Source organism: Tupaia chinensis, unplaced genomic scaffold (assembly GCF_000334495.1).
Source record: "Tupaia chinensis unplaced genomic scaffold, TupChi_1.0 Scaffold000243_1, whole genome shotgun sequence".
Taxonomy (NCBI): domain Eukaryota; kingdom Metazoa; phylum Chordata; class Mammalia; order Scandentia; family Tupaiidae; genus Tupaia; species Tupaia belangeri.
This window is the reverse complement of record NW_006159721.1, coordinates 459,509-480,514: the sequence shown is the minus strand read 5'-3', so window position 1 is coordinate 480,514 and position 21,006 is coordinate 459,509. Positions and strand designations below refer to the sequence as shown.

Below are 21,006 nucleotides of genomic sequence, written 5' to 3'. Positions count from 1 at the left end.
GATGGCCACACTGCAATCCCTTCTCCTCCGTTCTCTTCTTGGGACTTTGGGCACATAGACACACATGTTAGGCCCAAAAAGCTGCCTTTGAAATGCAGTGGTAGGCATTGTTTTCCTTGGAATTCTAGCTCTAGGTTTTTTTCTTGCATGGATTTTTGATAGACATACTTAAATGTACCAAAGTTGACTTTATCCTCTAGCAGTTTGTATCCTTCCTTTCCTTGAATTTAATTCTGTTGGAGCCTAGCTAGGCTACATGTTGTTGTGTCTAGTTTTAAATTGTGACAATTGAATCTGTTATTCCTGAATTTCTAATATGTGTTCCCTTTCTTTGTTCCTATGTATGGTCCCTTTTGTTCAAGGGCTAGTCTGCTGAGCCTAGCCCATTTTAGTAATCAGTAATTTTTTTCAATGTGCATGGAACCTTACCATTCTCTACTGGAAAGGATATTGAAGTCAATCTAACTTGGATTTGAATAACAACTTTGCATCTTACTAGTTGTATGGCATTACATTTATTTACATATTAACAAACTTTATCTTGTTTTTTAATTGCCAGTGAACATGTTTGTGCTTTTTCTTTCTCTCACTAAAGTATACCCCACTGAGACATGGACATGCCATACTCCTTTTTCCTCCATTTTGCCATCCTATCAAGATCTTGAGCACACATGTGTATGCGTCAGGCAATTTTTTCAAGTCCCTGGGGCTAGGAATTGAACTGTGGTTGGCTTTGTCAGATTGGGCTTACCATACACAGTACTTAACCACTGTGCTTTGGGGCTAGCCACATATTAATTAACTTTATCCTTTTCTCTGATGATACTTCCTATTTGCATAGTAGTTATTTTCAGATTTAAAGATAATGAGATTAATTGCTCATCTGTATATATGGTAGCTGTTTATATATAGTGACTGTTAAATTTTTTTAATGAGGGAAGAAGGAAAAGGAGTAAGGGGTATTTTTTAAAAGTTATTTTTTATTTATTACATGAACGAGATAGAAAGAGAGACATAGCACCCCTAATAGGTCCCAATGCTGCTGTCTACCCCCAGCCTTTCCCACTCTGGGTCATGGGTACATGTATATCCAGCATACTCAGGGAGGTCTGCAGATGTGAACCACCCACCTTCCCATGTCAGTTTGCCTTGCAGCACACCACTTTTTACCACTGTGTTGTCATCTGGCCTTGTGAGGGTATATTGGGTCATGTCACAGCTTTCCTGCCCCAGCCTCCTAGTTAGCTAGGACCACAATCATGTGCCACTGTGCTTGATGTGTTTAGTTTGGGCCAGAATTCAAGCCTGCACTTTCATGCCGGCCTCAGCCATCATGCAGTGGTGCTGTCTATTTTGTACTGATGTCAGTTCATTTATTAAAATTGCTAATTAGTAAATTAAATAGAAACATATAAAACCTTTTTTATTCAGGCTAGCCCCATAGCCTAGTGGTTAAGGAAGCTGGATTCCATGTGGCTGCCGTGGTTCAAGTCTTGGTCCTGGTGACTTGAAAAAACATGTTGGGCCTGTGTGTAGGGTCCTGACAGGATGGAAGAATGGAGGAACAGGATTTACAATGTGACTAAGTCCCATTGTAGAAGTGCTTTCTCCCATTTCCTGTCTTTCTGTCTTTCTTTGGCAAGCACAGATGCCTTCTGGCAATTAAAAAAAGTGTTTTTGCTTTGATTCTGTAAAACACATACACACATTTTCTTTACTTTTTAATTACGGAAACTATTTGTTCTCTATGAATGTTATAAATTTTGAATAAAATTTTCCCTTCCCCTTTCTTTTAATAGAATTGCTTTAAGTATTACATGAGTGATGATATTAGCCGTGACTCAGATGGAATGGATGAACAATGTAGGTAGGTAATAAATCAAGATGAACTAACATTAATTTTTGTCTAGTTTTTAAGGAATTCTTTTACATAGTCTTTTATTATATCTATTTTTTGTAGTATCATCTTCGATGTCTTTAATTAATGGAAGATTGTTCTTTTCTACAAACCCTTAAGCTTATGTTTAGTTTAAGTTTTTAATAAAGAATAAGCAGGTGACCTTAATTACTAAAATTGCCAAAAAATTTCTTACTTTAAATAATGAAGAGATTAAAATGAGTTTCATTAGAAGTAATATTATAATCTTTAAAACATTTCAGATGGTGTGCAGAAGGTGGAAATTTGATTTGTTGCGACTTTTGCCATAATGCCTTCTGCAAAAAATGCATTTTGCGCAACCTTGGTCGAAAGGAGTTGTCTACAATAATGGATGAAAACAACCAGTGGTACTGCTACATTTGTCACCCAGAACCTTTATTGGACTTGGTCACTGCATGTAACAGCGTATTTGAGAATTTAGAACAGTTGTTGCAACAAAATAAGAAGAAGATAAAAGTTGACAATGAGAAGAGTAATAAAGTGTTTGACCATACTTCCAGATTTTCTCCAAAGAAGAATAGTTCAAATTGTAATGGAGAAGAGAAGAAATTAGATGTTTCATGTTCTGGTTCTGTAACCTACTCTTACTCAGCACTAATTGTACCCAAAGAGATGATAAAGAAAACAAAAAAACTAATTGAGACCACAGCCAACATGAACTCCAGTTATGTTAAATTTTTGAAGCAGGCAACAGAAAATTCTGAAATTAGTTCTGCTACAAAGTTACGTCAGCTTAAGGCTTTTAAATCTGTGTTGGCTGATATAAAGAAGGCTCATCTTGCTTTAGAAGAAGATTTGAATTTGGAGATTCGAGCTTTGAATGCTGTAAACAAAGAGAAAAATACCAAAGAGCATAAAGTCATAGATGCTAAGTCTGAAACAAAAATACGAAAAGGAGAAAAACCTTGTGCTTTGGAAAGGAAGGATATTTCAAAATCAGAAGTTAAACTATCAAGAAAACAGGTAGATAGTGAGCATATGGATCAGAGTGTTCTAGTAGAAGAACAAAGGTTGAATAAAAATACTACTGGTGAACATAAGAAATCTGATAGAAAAGAAGAACCTCAGTATGAACCTGCTAACACTTCTGAAGACTTAGATATGGATATTGTATCTGTTCCTTCTTCAGTTCCAGAAGACATTTTTGAGAATCTTGAGACTGCTATGGAAGTTCAGTGTTCAGCTGACTATCAGGGCGATGGTAACAGTGGAACTGAGCAGGAACTGGAGAGTTCATCTGTAAAATTAAATATTCATTCAAAAGACAACAGAGGAGGTATTAAATCAAAAAATACAGCTAAAGTAAGAAAAGAATTATACGTTCAACTCACCCCTGTTTCCCTTTCTAATTCCCCAGTTAAAGGTACTGATTGTCAGGAAGTTCTACAAGATAAAGATGGCTATAAAAGTTCTAATCTGAAAGCCAAGTCAGAAAAATGTGGATCTGGACATGGAAACAGTGATAATGAGCATTTAGTTGAAAATGAAGTTTCATTTGTTTTAGAGGAGTCTGATCTTCGAAGATCTCCACGTGTAAAGACTACACCCTTGAGGCGACAGACAGAAAACAACCCCGCAACATCTAATTCAGATGAAGAAAGTAATGAAACAGTTAAGGAGACACAAAAAACAATGAGAAAAAAAGACAAGCGGAATTCTTCTGACAGTGCTGTAGATAATCCGAAGCCTAATAAATTGCCTAAATCTAAGCAATCAGAGATTGTGGATCAAAATTCAGATTCTGATGAAATGCTAGCGATCCTTAAAGAGGTAAGCAGGATGAGTCACAGTTCTTCTTCAGATACTGATATTAATGACACTCATACAAATCATAAGACTTTGTATGACTTAAAGACTCAAACAGGGAAAGATGATAAAGGAAAAAGGAAACGAAAAAGTTCTACTTCTGGCTCGGATTTTGATATTAAAAAAGGCAGATCAACTAAAAGCTCTATAATTTCTAAAAAGAAACGACAAAACCATTCTGAATCTTCTAATTATGACTCAGAATTAGAAAAAGAGATAAAGAGCATGAGTAAAATTGGGGCTGCCAGAACACCCAAAAAAAGAATTTCACATAAAAAAGATTATGATTCTTCTGAAGATGAAAAACACAGCAAAAAAGGGATGGATAATCAAGGGCAGAATAGTTTGAAGACTGCACAGGAAGGATCATCTGATGATGCAGAAATGAAACCAGAGAGAAAGAATTTCTCTTCAGCAGAAGGCACAGTTGATAAAGATAAGACCATCATGGAATTAAGAGAACGACTTTGTAGCAAGCAACAGCCAGTTATTTCCTCTGATGGTACTGATAAGCTTTCTTCTGGGAAAGAGGAGAATTTTAACTTTCCAGAGGACAAAAAGGTTGCCGAAACTAAAGAAAAGAGTAAGCATCTGAAAAGTAAAATGTGCAGAAGAGTGCAGGGTAACTTATCTGATGTTGCTGAGAAATTTCCAAAGAAAGAGCAGAGTGATGAATCCTCTGAAGATGATAAAAAGCAGAGCAAAAAAGTAACTGAGGAAAAAGAGAAGAAAACTATAGACTTGAAGAAAAAAATAGTTAAGATGGGACAACAGTATGAATCATCATCTGATGGCACTGAGAAATTACCTGAGGAAGAAGATATATGTCATTTTCCTAAGGGTGTAAAACAAAATAAGAATGATACAACAGATGGGGAAAAGAAAAGTAAAAAAATAAAAGATAAAACTTCTAAAAAGAAAGATGAATTATCTGATAATACTGATAAGTTACCAGGAAAAGGAGATAGTTGTGAGTCTTCAGAAGATAAAAAGAGTAAGAATGGAGCATCTGGTAGAGAGAAGAAAAGGTGCAACTTGCCTGAAAAGAGTTCAAGGAAGAGACAAGATTGTTCATCATCTGATACTGAGAAATATTCAGTGAAAGAAGATGGCCATGACTCTTCTGATAAGAAACTGAAGAGAATAGAATTGAGAGAAAGAAGAAATTTAAATTCAAAGAGAAATACCAAGGAAACACGAAGTGGCTCATCATCTTCGGATGCTGAGGAAAGTTCTGAAGATAATAAAAAGCAGAAAAAACAAAGAACTTCAACTAAAAAAAAGAAGGCAGGCAACATCAAAGAGAAAAAGAGAAACTCCCTAAGAACAAGCACTAAAAGGAAGCAAGCTGATATTACTTCATCATCATCTTCTGATATAGGAGATGATGATCAGAATTCTGTAGGTGACGGGAGCAGTGATGAACAGAAAATTAAGCCTGTGATTGAAAATTTAGTGCTGTCTTCGCATACTGGATTTTGCCAATCTTCAGGTATGCAAAAATAAATTTATATCTGTACTTTCCCTCTCTTGAATAACTGCTTTGTCTAATTTTCCCTGAAGCCAATAAAATCCAAGGTTATTATTTAGGAAAAAACTATTTTAAAATTATTTAGAGATCTACTACCGAGTCTTTCCTCCTTTATTTTTATGCATCATTGGGAGATATTTCAAACATTGTTATTATTCTGAATCAGGGACCCTAAATCTGTTGGGCAGATAGCAGATTTTCCTTCTCAATATTTAATACTTTTCTCTGGAGTAAAAAGAAGTAGTTCATGAAAGAAAATCTGAGTGGTACCAGTTAGTCAGTAGACATTGATCTATGTTATGGAAATTAATGCTGGGTTATGGTATAATGGTATGTGAAATTAAAAAAAAATTTTTTTTTTCTTAGTTTTTACTATAGGACATGTGTGCTTGCTGGAGAGTGACGGAGAGAGGGAAGTGAGAAATCATCTCCCAGGGTAGATGGCCACACCACAGTCTCTTCTTCATTCTCCTCTCTGGATTTTGGGCTTACATACACACATGACTAGATTAATTTTTAAGCTGCTGGGTCTGGGACTTGAATCATAGTCAACCATGTAGGGGAATAGCCCCTAACTACCACACCACCTGCTGGCCACTCTTCAAATTTCTTTTATGAAGGACTTTTTTAATGACTTGATTTGAGAACTAAGTGTGGAAACCTTATCCAATTATTTGAGAATCACGTATGATATGCATGGTGCATGCTTTAATTTAGTTCTCTGTCCCATCAGACTATTAGGTGGAGCTCTGCCTGTATGACTGTTGTAACTATAGGTCCACAGACTCTCTTGTCTGAGATTGGGGGGCCTAATGTGTTTTAGAATTTAAAATGTGTTTTGTTTTTAGAAGAATCATAAAGAAAAATTATTACATAATCTAAAAAAGCCACAGTGGGGTCTGATGCAAAACCACATAATCAAACATACACATTTTGATAGCAAAACATTTGAATATTCACACTTAGAAGAATAAACAGTTCACAAAAGATTTTTTAACCAAATGACCTTAGACATCAGCTTATAAAACCTTTCAATTGGAAAGCTTTTTGAATTTCATGATTATTTACGAGGGATTGTGGACTTGTATTAAAAATACAGAATCTAATTGACTTATTTAATGTGAGTTCACTGGTGTGTTATGAGATTTATTTTGGCCTTTCTATATTTATAATTATTTTTTTTGGTGAGGTTTTTTGCTATAGGGCGCGTATGGTCGCCAGACAGACAGAGAGAGACATAGAGACAGAAAGTGAGAAATCCTCCCCCGGGGGGATGGTCACGCTGCAATCCCTTCTCCTCCGTTCTCCTCTCGGGATCTTGGGCACGCACGCACACGCGCCCGGCGTGAGTTTTAAGCCACCCGGAGCCGGAGTCGACTACGTGGGAGTCCAGCGACATAGCCATTACGCTAACTGCTGGTTCCCAAATCTTTTTAAGGATTAGAGTATAAGAGCAATTGTGATTAGTTATTTGAAATATTCCCATTTGCAAATTGTTGGCTATTGAACTGATCTTAAACTGTAGAAAATTAATTTCTTTGATTAAACAGCTTCCCTGATGAAGTCAACGTTTGATTTAAAATATTTTACTACTTTTCATTTACCGAATCTCAGATGATTTGACATATATGAAAATTTCTATTATACATTTTTAGTGTTTGGAGGTATTAATGTTTAGTATAATAAGCAATATGTATTCATTATTCTTTAAGAAATGGTAATACGGGACCAGCAGTTAGCGTAACAGCTATGTCGCTGGACTCCCATGTAGTCGACCACGGTTCAAGTCCCGAACCCGGTGGCTTAAACTCACGCCGGGCATGTGTGTGTGCATGTCTCAGGTCCCAAGAGGAGAATGGAGGAGAAGGGATTGCGGTGTGGCCATCCCCCCTGGGGATGATTTCTTGGTTTCTATCTCTCTGTCTCTCTCCATCTTTTTGGCGAGCGCAAATGCCGTATAGTGAAAACCTCTCCAAAAAAAGAAAAAAAAAGAAAAAAAAAAAGAAATGGTGATAATATATAGCAAATAGTTAAAAAGATTTGTCTCCCAATAAGTCCTTAACTCAGTCCTAGTCATGATTATTGTGTTCTATTTTGATTTATTTAACTTTGATCTGAAGGACTAGTGGGCTGATTAGGAGGTAAGCTATTTCTCAGGCATATATCGAGAAAAGCCTTGAGAATCCATCACTTCAGCAGATCCCAGTCTTTCAGCTGTTTGATGGAACAAGTCTTGTTTGTGATTTTATTAACCTGGATGTTTCTTGGGACTAAGCTGATAACTTTGGATGAACAAAAGAAGATAAATTTGCTGGGAATTTAACCTATCAAAAAACTGGGCTTTGTCAATGAAAATACTTAGGGAGACTAGAACATGAAAGACCTTGAAAAATAAGCGCTATGTAAAAAACAGTACTGTTTTTCAAGGTAAGTTTGGGTATATGCCGGTGATATTAATAGATGACATTCCCTAAGAGTTTATTTGCATGCTAATATAAGCATGCTGAATTCATATGTTCCTCAAATGTGTCCAGCTTAATTTTAGGCGACAACTTTAGGAAATCTTAAATAGCTTCATCTCCCCCCCATGAGTTTAGAGGATTCCAGTTTATTTAGCAATATTTGAGTGACCTATCACAGATACAGTATTTTCTTAGAAATTGAGACTTCAGAATGGTATTAGCAACCAAGATGAAGAACATGGTTCTGGGAGATTGCATCCTAATGCAAGATAGGCATAGTTAAATCATTATTTTTTATTTTATTTAAGTTTTTGCCATAGGGTGTGCATACTCACTGGAGAGAAGGGGAAGTGAGAAATCACCCCCCCACCCCCCCAAGGAGTATGGCCATGCTGCTGTCCCTTCTCCTTCATTCTTCTCTTGGGGCTTTGGGCATGTATACACATGCATCCAACATGATTCTCAAGCTGCCAGGTCTGAGACTTGAACCACAGTGTAACATGTGGGAATCCATTGCCTTAACCACTACTCCACTGGCTAGACTCCATTATTTTTAAAACAAAAGTACCAGAAGAAAGATTAAAAAGCTATTATAGGACCATGGAGTAAACGGCAAGGAATCTATTTAAGTATTTGGGGAAGTCTTACAAAGAGCAGGTAGAATTTGACCTTGACTATGAAGGATAGGTCAAGTTTTTTTTTTTTAATGAGTTATTTTAATTTCATTTATTCATTTATTTTAAAGAGTTATTTTAATTTAATTTATTCATTTATTTTAATTTGTCAAGGGAGGGAAGGAGGGAGGGAGGAAGATAGAGCAAGAGAAAGTGAGAAAGCAAGTCACCAGATCTGGGATTTGAACTGTGGTTGGCCATGTGGGAATGTCCAGCACCTTAGCCACCTCGCCATCTGCTGATCCCCAGGTCACATTTTGAAAGGTGTCTTAAAGAGGGAACAACAGTAATATTACTGGTAGTATTTTATTTGAAGATTGTTCTCATTGAATGAGTTTATTTATTGTGAGTTTGCTGGTATGTTATGAGATTTTATTTTTGCTTTTCTATATTTAGCATATTAATCTTAAAACTGTAGATATTTGTCTTTTTTTTCCCCCTTCAATTTTCTAGAGAGTGCATGTGCTCCCTGGAGAGAGACAGAGACAGGGAAAGTGGGACAGCACTCCACATGGGGCATGGTTGCACTGCAGTCTTTTCTCCATTTATGCTTTTTGGATTTTGGGCATGCACACACATGGGTCCAGCTTGCTTTTCAAGCTGTTGGGTCTAGGGCTCAAACCACAGATTTGGCTATGTGGGATCTAGTCACCTTAACCATCACGCCACTAGCTAGCCCAACTTACCTCTATTCTTTTTTTAAAAATGATTTATTTTAATTTTATTTATTCATTCATTTATTTAAATTTGATGAGAGAGAGAAAATGAGAGAGAGAGAAAGAAAGTGAGAAAGCAAGCCACCAGGTCTGGGACCCAGACTGTGGTTGGCCATGTGGGAGTGTCCATCACCTTAACCACCATGCCAACTGCTGGTCCAACCTCTATTCTTAATCCCTGGAAACTAGTAATCCATTTTTCTTCTCTATAATTTTGTTTATTAATTAGACTCATGAAGTATGTAACCTTTCAAGATTGTGTTTTTTCACTCAGTGTAATGCCCATGAAGTCTCTGGTGCTTTTCAAAGTGAATAGTAAACATTAGCACACTTCTTCCTGACACTTCAGCATGCATGGTGGTAACGAAAGTTCAATACATAAGGCATTTTTGGAGGTGAAGTTTATATACACAAAATGAACAGATGTTATTCTGTTTAGATTTTTTTTTTTTGGAGAGGTTTTTGCTATAGGTTGTGTGCGCTCGCCAGATAGACAGAGAGAGACATAGAGACAGAAATCGAGAAATCACCCCCAGGGGGGATGGTCACGCCGCAATCCCTTCTCCTCCATTCTCCTCTCGGGATCTTGGGCACGCACGCACACGCGCCCGGCGTGAGTTTTAAGTCACTGGGTCTGGGACGTGAACCGCGGTTGACTATGTGGGAGTCCAGTGACATAGCCATTATGCTAACTGCTGGTTCCCTGTTTAGATTTTTAATCAAAGGATAAAATGCGATCTTTTTTTATAAGGAATTAAGTTTTGGTATACTTGAAATGGCTTTGTTAATTCAAGTCATGAATACAAAATAAATTCAATTTTTATATTACTTTGTACTACCAAAATATTAATAGCAGTGTTATCATTCTTTAATAATGCAGGATAAATTAGACATGTGTTAGCTTCGAACTTAAAATGGGCTACTGGAAAGATTATTTTAGTCAGAAATTTATGCTAATGTAATGATTATTGCTATAAAATTTTTTCTGAGAAGGATGAGCTTTAAAACATTTGTGCTCTGAGAAGGAACTTTGAAATGTCTAAGATTCAACTCTGTCATTTTACAGCTGTTACTTAACAAATTTTCTATTAAGCTTTCCATAAAAATTCATTTTACTCATGTTTTGAATTCCAGGGTAGAGTTTAGAACCCATTATTTACTGTAATGTCTCTGGCTTTCAGTTTTATTTTACAGAGTTTTACTTATGTAATTTAAAGCTAATTTTAAGTACATTCTTTTCCCCTAAGGAGATGAAGCTTTATCTAAATCGGTGCCTGTCACAGTGGATGATGATGACGACGACAATGATCCTGAGAATAGGTATGATTTCATCTGTAAGGACTTTAAAAAGATTATAACACACTCTAGGCGTGGGCACAAACAGAAGCAACGGAACAGCCAGCAGGTTGTAAAATCCAGGAGTACCTTCCTTAGAAAGACACGATCACAGTCTTTCTGCAAGTTTGAAACAAAGGCCAGAAAATGGGCCAAAACTCATAAACCTTAAGAAAAAGTTATTATCAGTTTTAACACACCTAGCTTAGGGTGTGTTATAAATACAGAACTGTCAATTTTATATTTCTGTGTTTACTGTGATTATTTTTTGGAGACTTATTTTCATTTTGACGGATTATTGATGAAAGTGAATTGCCTCTCAATAAATTGATAATAACAGACTCCTCTCTCTATATATATTTGATTATTGTTTTTTGTTGCCATCAGTATGGTGGTCCTGTTTATTAAGACCTGTGAGAGTGACAAAAAAAAGAGATAATTCTGATATTTAATACATTGCTTTCAAAATAAGTATCAATTTACAAAGTGCCTAGACTGTTTATATTTTTCAAATAAAATGAAGGTAAACAATAGTAAACAGTATGCTAACATTAACTTTAAAAAGAGATAAACAAAGTTTTAAATGTAAACACTACAGCCTGTACAGATTTTAACTAAGACTTGTCTGGGTGAAGGAAAAAAAAAATAGAACAAAGACACTCATAGAGGTGAAGATGAAAGAAAACAAAGGTATTAAAAAATATGAAGACTTTAACCCAGGTGTCTCTACCTATCTTTTAAATACTGGATGGTAGTACGCCCCAACTCAACCTTTGATTAGAAGATAGTGTAGTATAAGTTGATGTAATTTTGCAGTAATGGAGCTAAGGATATCTAACTTCTAACATTTCTAATAACTATCTGTATGATCTTGGACAAGTGACTTTAACTACTTTTGCCAAAGTTTTCTATCTATAAAATGAAAAGGTTGAATGCAATTTTCTCTGATTGATTTGAGCACCAAAAATCCATTATTCGAGAGGATTTTATTAAAGAGCATTATACTGACCATGCATTTATTCTTTTTTTTTTGGAGACGTTTTTGCTATAGGGTGCATGCGCTCGCCAGCCAGCCAGAGAGAGACAGAGAGACAGAAAGCGAGAAATCACCCCCCAGGGGGGATGGCCACGCCGCAATCCCTTCTCCATTCTCCTCTCGGGATCTTGGGCATGCACGCACACGCGCCTGGCGGGAGTTAAGACCACGGGGTCCAGGACGCGAACCGTGGTTGACTACGTGGGAGTCCAGCAACATACCCATTGTGCTAACTGCTGGTCCCGAGTTTATTCTTAATAGTAAGCTTTAAGATCAAGAAAACATGAAAACACACATAAAATTTTTTAAGAAACTAAATTAACTGAGTAGGTAACTGCTATTGGATCATCTCTTAGTATAGCTGTGTTTTGTGTCTTGCTGATGTTGATGGGTTTCTTTATTTCAAAGATCAGCATTCAGAAAATGTTTTTATTAAGCCAAATGAACAGTTTTATACTTTTGAATAGAGCATAATTGTGGACATGAATACTCAGATTCTGCTTAGCTATTTATTTTTTAGTTTTACTGTTTTTTAGTTTTTTGGTTTTAATTTCTCTCTCTGTGCTCACCAGAGAGAGAAAGTGAGATATCACCACCTGGGGGTATGGCCATGCCTCAATTCCTTCTCCTCCATTCTCCTCTTGGGATTTTGGGTACACTTGCATATGTGTTTGGTGTGTTTTTCAAGCTGCTTGGTCCAGAACATAAACCACATAGTTGGCCATGTGAGATCTAGCCACCTTAATTAACCTCCACACCACCTGCTGGCCCTTACCTATTTTTTTTCTTAATTAAAAAATGTATTTCCAGATGTTTTATGGGATAGGTGTGGTGTCCAGAATAGAATGGTAAAGGCATAAAATGTATTCATCTGAGATCTTATAGTATATTATCACAGCCAGATTAGGAAGGCATTTAAATTTTTATTATTTTTAAAATATGGTTTTAGTCCTTTACATTTATACATGCTATTTGTTTTTCTATAAATCAGGAGATCTCAAATGTTGCTGAAAGGCTAATAATGTTTAAATTATTCTATATCCTAACTTAACTGTGAGTAATCAACCTTAATTTAATATTAAGTTGCCACATAAGAGTGTTGCTAAGATATGATAGTTCTTTTTTGTGTTAGAACTTGTCAAAATATAATTTTCATCTTTTAAGTTATCCAATCATATCTCTGGGAAACTGGCAAGTAGTATTTTATTGGAAAATGTCTTTAATTCAATCTTGTATTTGTGATTAAAAAGTACTAGCACATTGATTATTTAGGAGAACAATTGAATTTTATTTAGAACATGTCTTTATACTCAGTTAATGTACTTTAATAAAATATGGAATTAATAATTAATAACTTGTTTAATATCCATTATATCTATCACCCATAGGTTATCTAGTTATGTTGGGGATACAAATACCTTCTTGGACTATTTTAGTTTTGATGGTATTTTTGTGCACATTTGAATATGCACCAAGCATATATTAAAAATACGTTTTCTAGATCATCATGATTAAGTATTAGAATTATTTTTTTTCAATTAGTATTTTTTGAGTGGGATGTATTTTGGTAGTCAGCATAGTGTAATTGTATATAAATTATGTAAAAATTTCATGTGCTTTGCCTTTTAGCAGTGTCGTAATACATTTCTGGTGTTGGTGTTTATGAAGAGGTAAATAGTATATTATTGCAAATGCTTAACTATTTGGATCCAATAAATTTCTCTGTAACTGTTTTCTTGTTCAAGCATTTAATTTTAATTATAATTAAATGAGAACTGAATGAATTTGCTAGACTCAATATACATAACCTAGTTTATAGCCAGTGAAGTTTCAATGTTCCTGAAGTTGAGGAAATAAATACTTTTAGTTCCTAAAATTTATATACATCGTGTGAAAGTTTTACAACAGATTTCACTTTTATTTACTTTTTCTACTTTAAAGCTATGATAGATTTTGAGGTCACTTAAAACAGTCGTCATTATTTAGCGTCATTAATATTTGAAAGTATATATACTGTATATATGAGATAAAGTGATCTAAACTATAAAATAGTTTTATTGTGTTTAATTAATGAAAAAAATGATAAAATATAGCTTGATCATACTGACTGTTATCGTTGTTCTGGTACAACTTTTAGGAAAAACATAACTGATAGACTACCCTTGTATTTTGAATTTAGTATTACTTAGAATTTACCTCATATTTTATAGCTTATGTTTTATATGCTTTTGGTAAGACAAAATAATAATACTAAACAATATGTGAGGCTTTAAAAAGTTGTACACATAAAGTCAGTTATTTGAATGTGACATTGGAATAGTGTTTCATTTGCCTTTCAAATACTTGTTAGTTGGGCTTGCATTTAGTTCTTTTTGGCCCAACTGCAGTGGTACAAGTGTTAGGGTGCTCCTGGGTGAGGCGAAGGCCAAGTGAGAGACTGGGGTTCGGTTCCCAGACTAACCTAAATAAACCAAGTGCTGTGTTATGTGTCTATAATACTAATTAACTGGGAGGCTGCGTCAGGAATGGTGAGACCCTGTGAAAAATAACTCTTTTTTTCCCCCCTCTCAGTAAACTGGTTCTTTATTTAAAAAGACATCTATTTGTATAATTTTTTATTATTGTTACAATTTAATAATTGCTCTAGCAATGAAATTACATTTTGATTCCTTTATTTCAATATAATGGTATATTTTGACCAAATGTATTTTTTTAAAGAATTATTTCATTTAACATTTATTTATTTAAATTTGACCAGAGAAGGCCAGGGTGGGGAAGGGGGAGTGAAAAAGCAAGCCGCAGGGTCTGGGACTCAGAACTGCAGTAGGCCATGTGAGAGTCCAGTGCCCTTAACCAACATGCCACCTGCTGGCTTCTGACCAAATGTGTTCTAATAACCTTTATTTTAATTTAATATCTGCACCGTGATCGAGCCCTAGTTTAGAAGATGTGTGATCAGAGTTAACAATATTAGTGTTGAGGATCATTAAACTAGGCTTGTCTTTGTATAGTGAACTATCCCTGAAGAGATCATTCCCCCCAAACCAAATTATTTGGATTATATTTCATTCTTACAATTTGCAGAATATATAAAAAATATATTTTAATTTGAGCTTTTGAAAGTAAAAAATTAAATTGCTAGATTTTTCTAAATAAATATTCTTTTTTTCTCTTCAACTTTGTCTTAAAGCAGAGATTTTTATATAACTACTTCCACCCAATATACTTATTTTATTGTTGAAGAAAGCTTAATTGGGTTCAGTAATATGCTGTACTGTTTCTCATAATTCCTCTGTTAGTGGCCCTAGATAAATTATTTTCACCGAAGTAAATCTAGTGTTCTCAAAATTTGATTTGGTGAGTAGGAAAAGGAATTGACTTTTTTTTTTTTTTTGACCTTTTTTTTTTTTTTTTTTGAGAGGTTTTTGCTTCAGGGCACGTGCACTCGCCAGAAAGACAGAGAGACGGAGAGACAGAAAGCGAGAAATCACCCTGCAGGGGGGATGGCCATGCCTCAATTCCTTCTCCTCCATTCTTCTCTCGGAATTTTGAGCATGCATGCACATGTGCCCAGTGTGATTTGCAAGCGTCTAGGTCTGGTACTCAACTCGAGCCGTAGTCGACTACATGGGAGTTCAGCAACATAGCCATTACGCTAAGTGCTGGTCCCAGGAATTGACCATTATTAATTGAAGGTCTACTTAATTATAGTGGGTCCATTTCCAATTATTATTGTATCATTTTGTAATATTTCTCCCTTATAAACTAGAAAATATGCAAATGATTGCTTGATTCTACTGACTTGGTGTGAGTATTGTGTTGATGAAGTTTCTATACTGTTAATCCAGCATATTTTGGGAAGAGACTAATGATTCTTGGATGTTGTTCATGCTAATGAAGATACTTAATGATTGTTCATCTGAATTCAGCAAAATTAATGGAAAAAGTATATCACAAATACTTTTTTTAAGAATTATTTTTATTATTTAAATTTATTGATTTGTTTTAATTTGACAAGAGAGGGACAGTGAGAGACAGAGAGATAGAGAGATAGGGAAAGTGAGAAAGCAAGTCGCCAGGTCTGGGACTTGAACTGTCGTCAGCCATGTGGGAGTCCAGTGTCTTTAACTATCACACCACCTACTGACTCCTATCACAGATACTTTAATCATTGACTTTCACATGGTTTCCAGTTTAAAAATTTCCTAATTTCTGTCTCCTGTACATGTTTTTAATCTATATTCTATACAAATTTGCTAAATCTGGAATAATTTTTTTTCTGTGATTTTTCCTATGGTGGTCCTATTTGGTTAGCAAAAGTGCTTTGGTTTTCCTTTATTATGCTTGGAAAACAAAGGTAGCATTTTAAGTGAAAAATTTTACTTGTTTTTCTGTTTTAAGAATTTCAAATATCTAACACTTTGAAGGTGATTTTAAAAACTTATTTGGTCTATATGTGGCACAGATAAGTATTTTAAGTCATCTGCGTGTGACACAGGCCTCCAACCAGTAGATAGGTGTAGATAATCTTAGCTGGTGGCAGTTGACACCAGCACTCTTTTTTTGTGTTGATATTTCCAGCAGTGAAAGAAATACAGTCAGGAGTGGTGACCTTTCTTCCTTTCTACTTAAGATTAAAACATGATACCCAGGCTTTTTTTCCTGTTCTCTGTTCCTTGCTGATATTAGGACTTCCAGAATATGAGAAATAGATCCTTCCAGAATATGAGAAATGGAGTAAAAGGTTGAATTTCTAGTGTTATCAGAAGTGATTCATTGGGGCCAGCAGATGGCATAATGGTTAAGTTACTGGACTCCCATGACTGGCCATGGTTCAAGTCCCCACCCAGTGGCTTCAAACTCATGCCAGGTGCATGTGTGTGCCCAAGATCCCAGGAGATGAACAGAGGAAAAGGGAGTGTGGCAGTGTGGCTATCCCTCCCGGGGGGGTGATTTCTCGATTTCTGTCTCTCTGTCTCTGTCACTCTGGCGAGCGCACGTACCCTATAGCAGAAAAATCTCTCCGACAACAACAATAAAAAGTGATTGATTTTTCTGACCTAATGTCTTGCCTTTAAATTTGAAATTTCAAATTAAATTGATACGTGAGTAAATTCTTTGTTTTCACTTTTCTCGTATAAAAATTATTTAGTTAGTTCTGTGATTTCAAATTTTCTGTATTTATTTCAATGTTAATGTTAATATAGTTTTTCTTGTTAAAATTTTTCTAAAACTGGCTTAGATTTTTGTGTAAAATCAGGAAATATACATTTTATAATTTGGGGTTATTCAGAGAGCACAGCCTATGTATAAATTGTTAATAACCATAGCTTCTTAATTCCAGAAAGCTTTTGTCTACTACTAAATTTTTTTAAAAAGTAATTTAATATTAAGTTTTCCGATACCCTCAGCTGAAAGAAGATAGCTGCTTTTCATTAACCTGTAGACATCATTGAACACATGACTAAAAAAATGGTTCAAACCATTGTTTAGCTTTTTGATTATTTGTTTACTTTATTATTATTTTATGAATTCCACCATCTTTGAGTACAGATTATTATGCTTTAGACATATTTTTGAATCAAAAGCTTCATATTATTATGCCTTAGTCATATTTTTGAATCAAAAGCTTCATATCAAGATACTAATTTTGAACCTAATAGTTAAAATACCTATATATGCTAATATAAATTTAAATGAATTCTATAATAATTCTATAAAATGTTTTATTTTTTATGCTTAACTTTTAAGTATATGACATTTATTATAAAAAAATCACATCATACTATATTATGTTCTCACTACCCTATTCTCACAGAAATATTTAACAATCTTTCAGTATATTCCTTTGAATTGTTTTATATATCAAATTTTAAAATATGGTATGTTTTAGTACTATATATACTTAGTTGTTTTGCATCTCTAAAAAGCATGCATATAAATTTATTATTCTACTCAGAATTCTGTCAATTAAGTACTCTATTGTGATACTGTGCACAAAATTGTATAAAAACAATTTTAAAAAGATTTCATTTCCTTTGGATATACAGTATTTCAGTCTTTTAAAAATGTTTATTTTTATTTAGCAATTTTCTTCAAGACTATTTTCAGAATTTCCTAAAAGATAAAATGGTAGTTGTGTGGTGTATTTCAGATGATGGCCTATCAGTTCATTTTTGAGGTTAAGTATCCTGGACTAAAGATGTTCAGAATTCTTTTTTAATCTTCAAAAATCAAAGCTTGAATCGTTTTGTCTGCAAACTAATAGATTTAAGATAAGAGAAATAGAGATATCTTTAAGAATGTGATTATAATGTGCTCAGTCACCCAGTAGCTCAGAAGTAGTTAATGAGTAGAGTATAGCACTGGCATAGTAAAAATTATTAGCAGATTGGGATTTAGGATTTTAGGGTCTACTCCTGGCTTTGCCACTAACTAGCTTTATTCTCTTTTTTTTTTTTTTTTTTTTTTGGCCAAGTCATTTCCCCTTTCTAAGCCTGTTTCCTCATATGTGAATGACAAAGTTGGACTCTTAAGATCCTTTCTTCTACCTCTAACATTTTGTGTTGCTTTTGTTAAGGTTATTTTTCTCAAACTTCCTGGTGCAAGAGATCCTTCTCTTGATCACTGTTTTAGGAGACACAACATTTTGAATTATTGATTTACCTATCAGCAAGAGGCAGTTTACTTTTCTGTTTGAGTGCTTATCAAGAGACATTACTCATTTTCTTTCTACATTTGATAGGATCAGAATGGCTAAAGGCTTTCTTGGCTTTCTCTATTTTTTGATTGATTGTTTTTGTGTTGTTAAACTCATTTCTTATTAATTTATTTTTGTTTTCTTTGAGTTGTTGAAGGTGTAATAAGGTGTTATCTTGGTATCCATTATGTAATTTAGAAGACTTAGGTTATATGGGTTTTGGGGTCCTATTATTGGTTTTCTCATGCAGCAGTTCCGATCATTGTTTGTTTGTGGGTTTTTACCCTCCCTCCCATATTGTTTTGCTTTCTCCCCTTCTCCCTTCCCTCCCTTTCAGGAAAATGGAGGAGTGGCTCCATTACTTCCAGCTCTGCTCAGGTTCTCTGCCACAAGAGTGGCATGGCCTGTGCGTCTAATGCTTCTGATAGAGTCGTGACTGCTTTGGATGCTACACCTGCCCCAAGATGTAATATTGAGCATTGAGATTCCAGGGACAATACCTTGTTGCCTGGATGATTTTCCCAGAACCGTGCTGGAAAGCCTCAAGAAAGGAAACTTCAGAGCAAACAGAATCAACTAGGGATCATGACTATACATCTATCACATGCATACCAGCATGGGTTCAGCCGAGGCCTCCAAAATGATGCTTTGCCAGTCTCAGCTGGTTCTCAAGTGATGATGTCCTTGAAGTTTCTGTGGCCCGTGACTCCATTGTTAAGGTAGTGGAGATTCCCTTTAAAGCATCTCACAGCAGGCTTTATAGATGGGACACATCTCACCTCAACAGGCTTGCTGACTACTCAGGTTGAAGGTCAGCCTCAACACTTAAAAAGATTCTTTAAACTGAGTTCTAACTTTGACATTTAGGTTATGTTATAGGTTAGGCTTATGATACAGTGGGTTTTTTTTTCCATATTGGACTTGATGTATCAGTCATAATTTATGCAAATGATTCAACTTTATTTGTTTTAGGGCTTAATTACATGACTGTAAGTTACGTTTTCTTTAGTCAAAGGTGTTTGAAGGCAAGTGTAAAACATCTTAGCCAAGTAAAGTTTAGAGAATCTCCATCACTCTGAAGTATTATTTTTCTGCTTCTAAAGTAACTATGATCGTTGTACATACATATCATGGTCTTATTGAGGGTAGTTGATAAAGTTGAAATTCTTCAGTATGTGGATCTGATTTCATTTTCTATGATTATGTGACCTATTTATTGATACACAGTTGTATTTTATTATTTCATGTGCATCATATTTCTTAGGCTTATGACAGTCCAGAACTTGAATGAATTAGGTAGGATTACATATTTTGACGTCCAATTTAGACATATTCTTTGGATTTTACTTATTAGACTTATTCTTAGGTTTGAAAGGAGAAAAATTATATGTGGTTTCTTACAATTAACAACCAAATCTTTATAGCTAATATTAAATTTTAAGAATTTTTATGAACTTGCAAACATAGACTGAAATCAGGTTATTGAACTAACCTTTAGAGTAACTAGATTAGGAATTATATTTTTGTTAGCTATTTACTGTCCCACTCAAATGATGATGTAAGATCTCCTTATAATTGCAAAGAAACTCTATTTTTCATTTCTATTCTAATATCCAGTGCTTCATATATTTTGTACCCCCCCCACACGTATGTATTCAGTCCGAAATTTATTATCCAAATTAGTTTGAGAAAATGTTTCTTAATCCATGAGAAATGACAATAAAGTATATATTAAAGATGATTATTTATAGAGTTTCCCCACCTCCACCCCCAGAAACATAGTTTTATTTAATTTCAAGGGCTTCATTTTATTCTGAAACTATTTCCTAGTTTGGAGAGATGTGTTGGAAATATGTTGTTGGAAATATTTTTTATTTTATAAAAGAATGAGAGCAAATGATATTTGAATTTAGACATTTTTTTCTTAGCAAAATGAAGAGCTAGTAGTCATATTATTACCTATATTTAAAAGTTTACTGTGTGCACTCATAGTCAGCAAACCACTGATCTAGACATATAAGAGCAAAGTTTTCTTTTTTTGTAAAGAGAGATTTTTGCTATAGGGCATATATGCTCACTGGAGAGACAGAGAGAGACAGAAAGTGAGAAATCACCTTCCCACACACACTGGGGGAATGGCCATTCCTCAATCCCTTCCCCTCCATTTCCTCTGGATTTTGGGTACACACAAGCCTGCAGGTCTGGGACTCAAAACAAACCACAGTTGATTTTGTGGGAGTCCAGAGACATAACCATTACACTATCTGCTGGTCCCAGAAGCAAAGTTTTATAGCTCAAATATAGTAAGATTCAATTGCAGTGGTCTAATCTCCACTTTATTGAAATATAAATCAGAGCACAAACCCTGAGAAAGGCAAGCTTAATCTATGTCTTCCTTTAACAGTTGGTGATTCCCTGTGTTGTCAAAAAAAATTTGATCCACCTGTCTGAGGGAGAAAGTACCAAAAGGCATATAATAAATAAACATTTATTGGGGCCGGCAGGTGGTGTGGTGGTTAGGGGTACTGGACTCCCACATGGCCAACCATGGTTCGAGTCCTGGGCTAGCGGCTTGCTTTCTCACTTTCTCTCTCTCTTTAATCTCCACTTTATTGAAATATAAATCAGAGCACAAACCCTGAGAAAGGCAAGCTTAATCTATGTCTTCCTTTAACAGTTGGTGATTCCCTGTGTTGTCAAAAAAAATCTGATTCACTTGCCAGAAGAAGAAAGTACCAAAAGGCATATAATAAATAAACATTTATTGGGGCCGGCAGGTGGTGTGGTGGTTAGGGGTACTGGACTTC

The 21,006-nt window shown here is 35.0% G+C and overlaps 1 protein-coding gene across 1 annotated transcript in view; it reads left to right on the top strand.

Moving 5' to 3' along the window:
* ATRX (ATRX chromatin remodeler) overlaps positions 1-21,006 on the top strand; it is a 247,807-nt gene that overhangs the window by 38,379 nt on the left and 188,422 nt on the right. The window contains exons 8-11 of the mRNA XM_006148780.2: positions 1,800-1,867; positions 2,161-5,237; positions 10,376-10,448; positions 18,593-18,628. Of these exons, the coding sequence (XP_006148842.1) occupies positions 1,800-1,867; positions 2,161-5,237; positions 10,376-10,448; positions 18,593-18,628 (3,254 nt within the window). The remainder of the gene's footprint in view (positions 1-1,799; positions 1,868-2,160; positions 5,238-10,375; positions 10,449-18,592; positions 18,629-21,006) is intronic.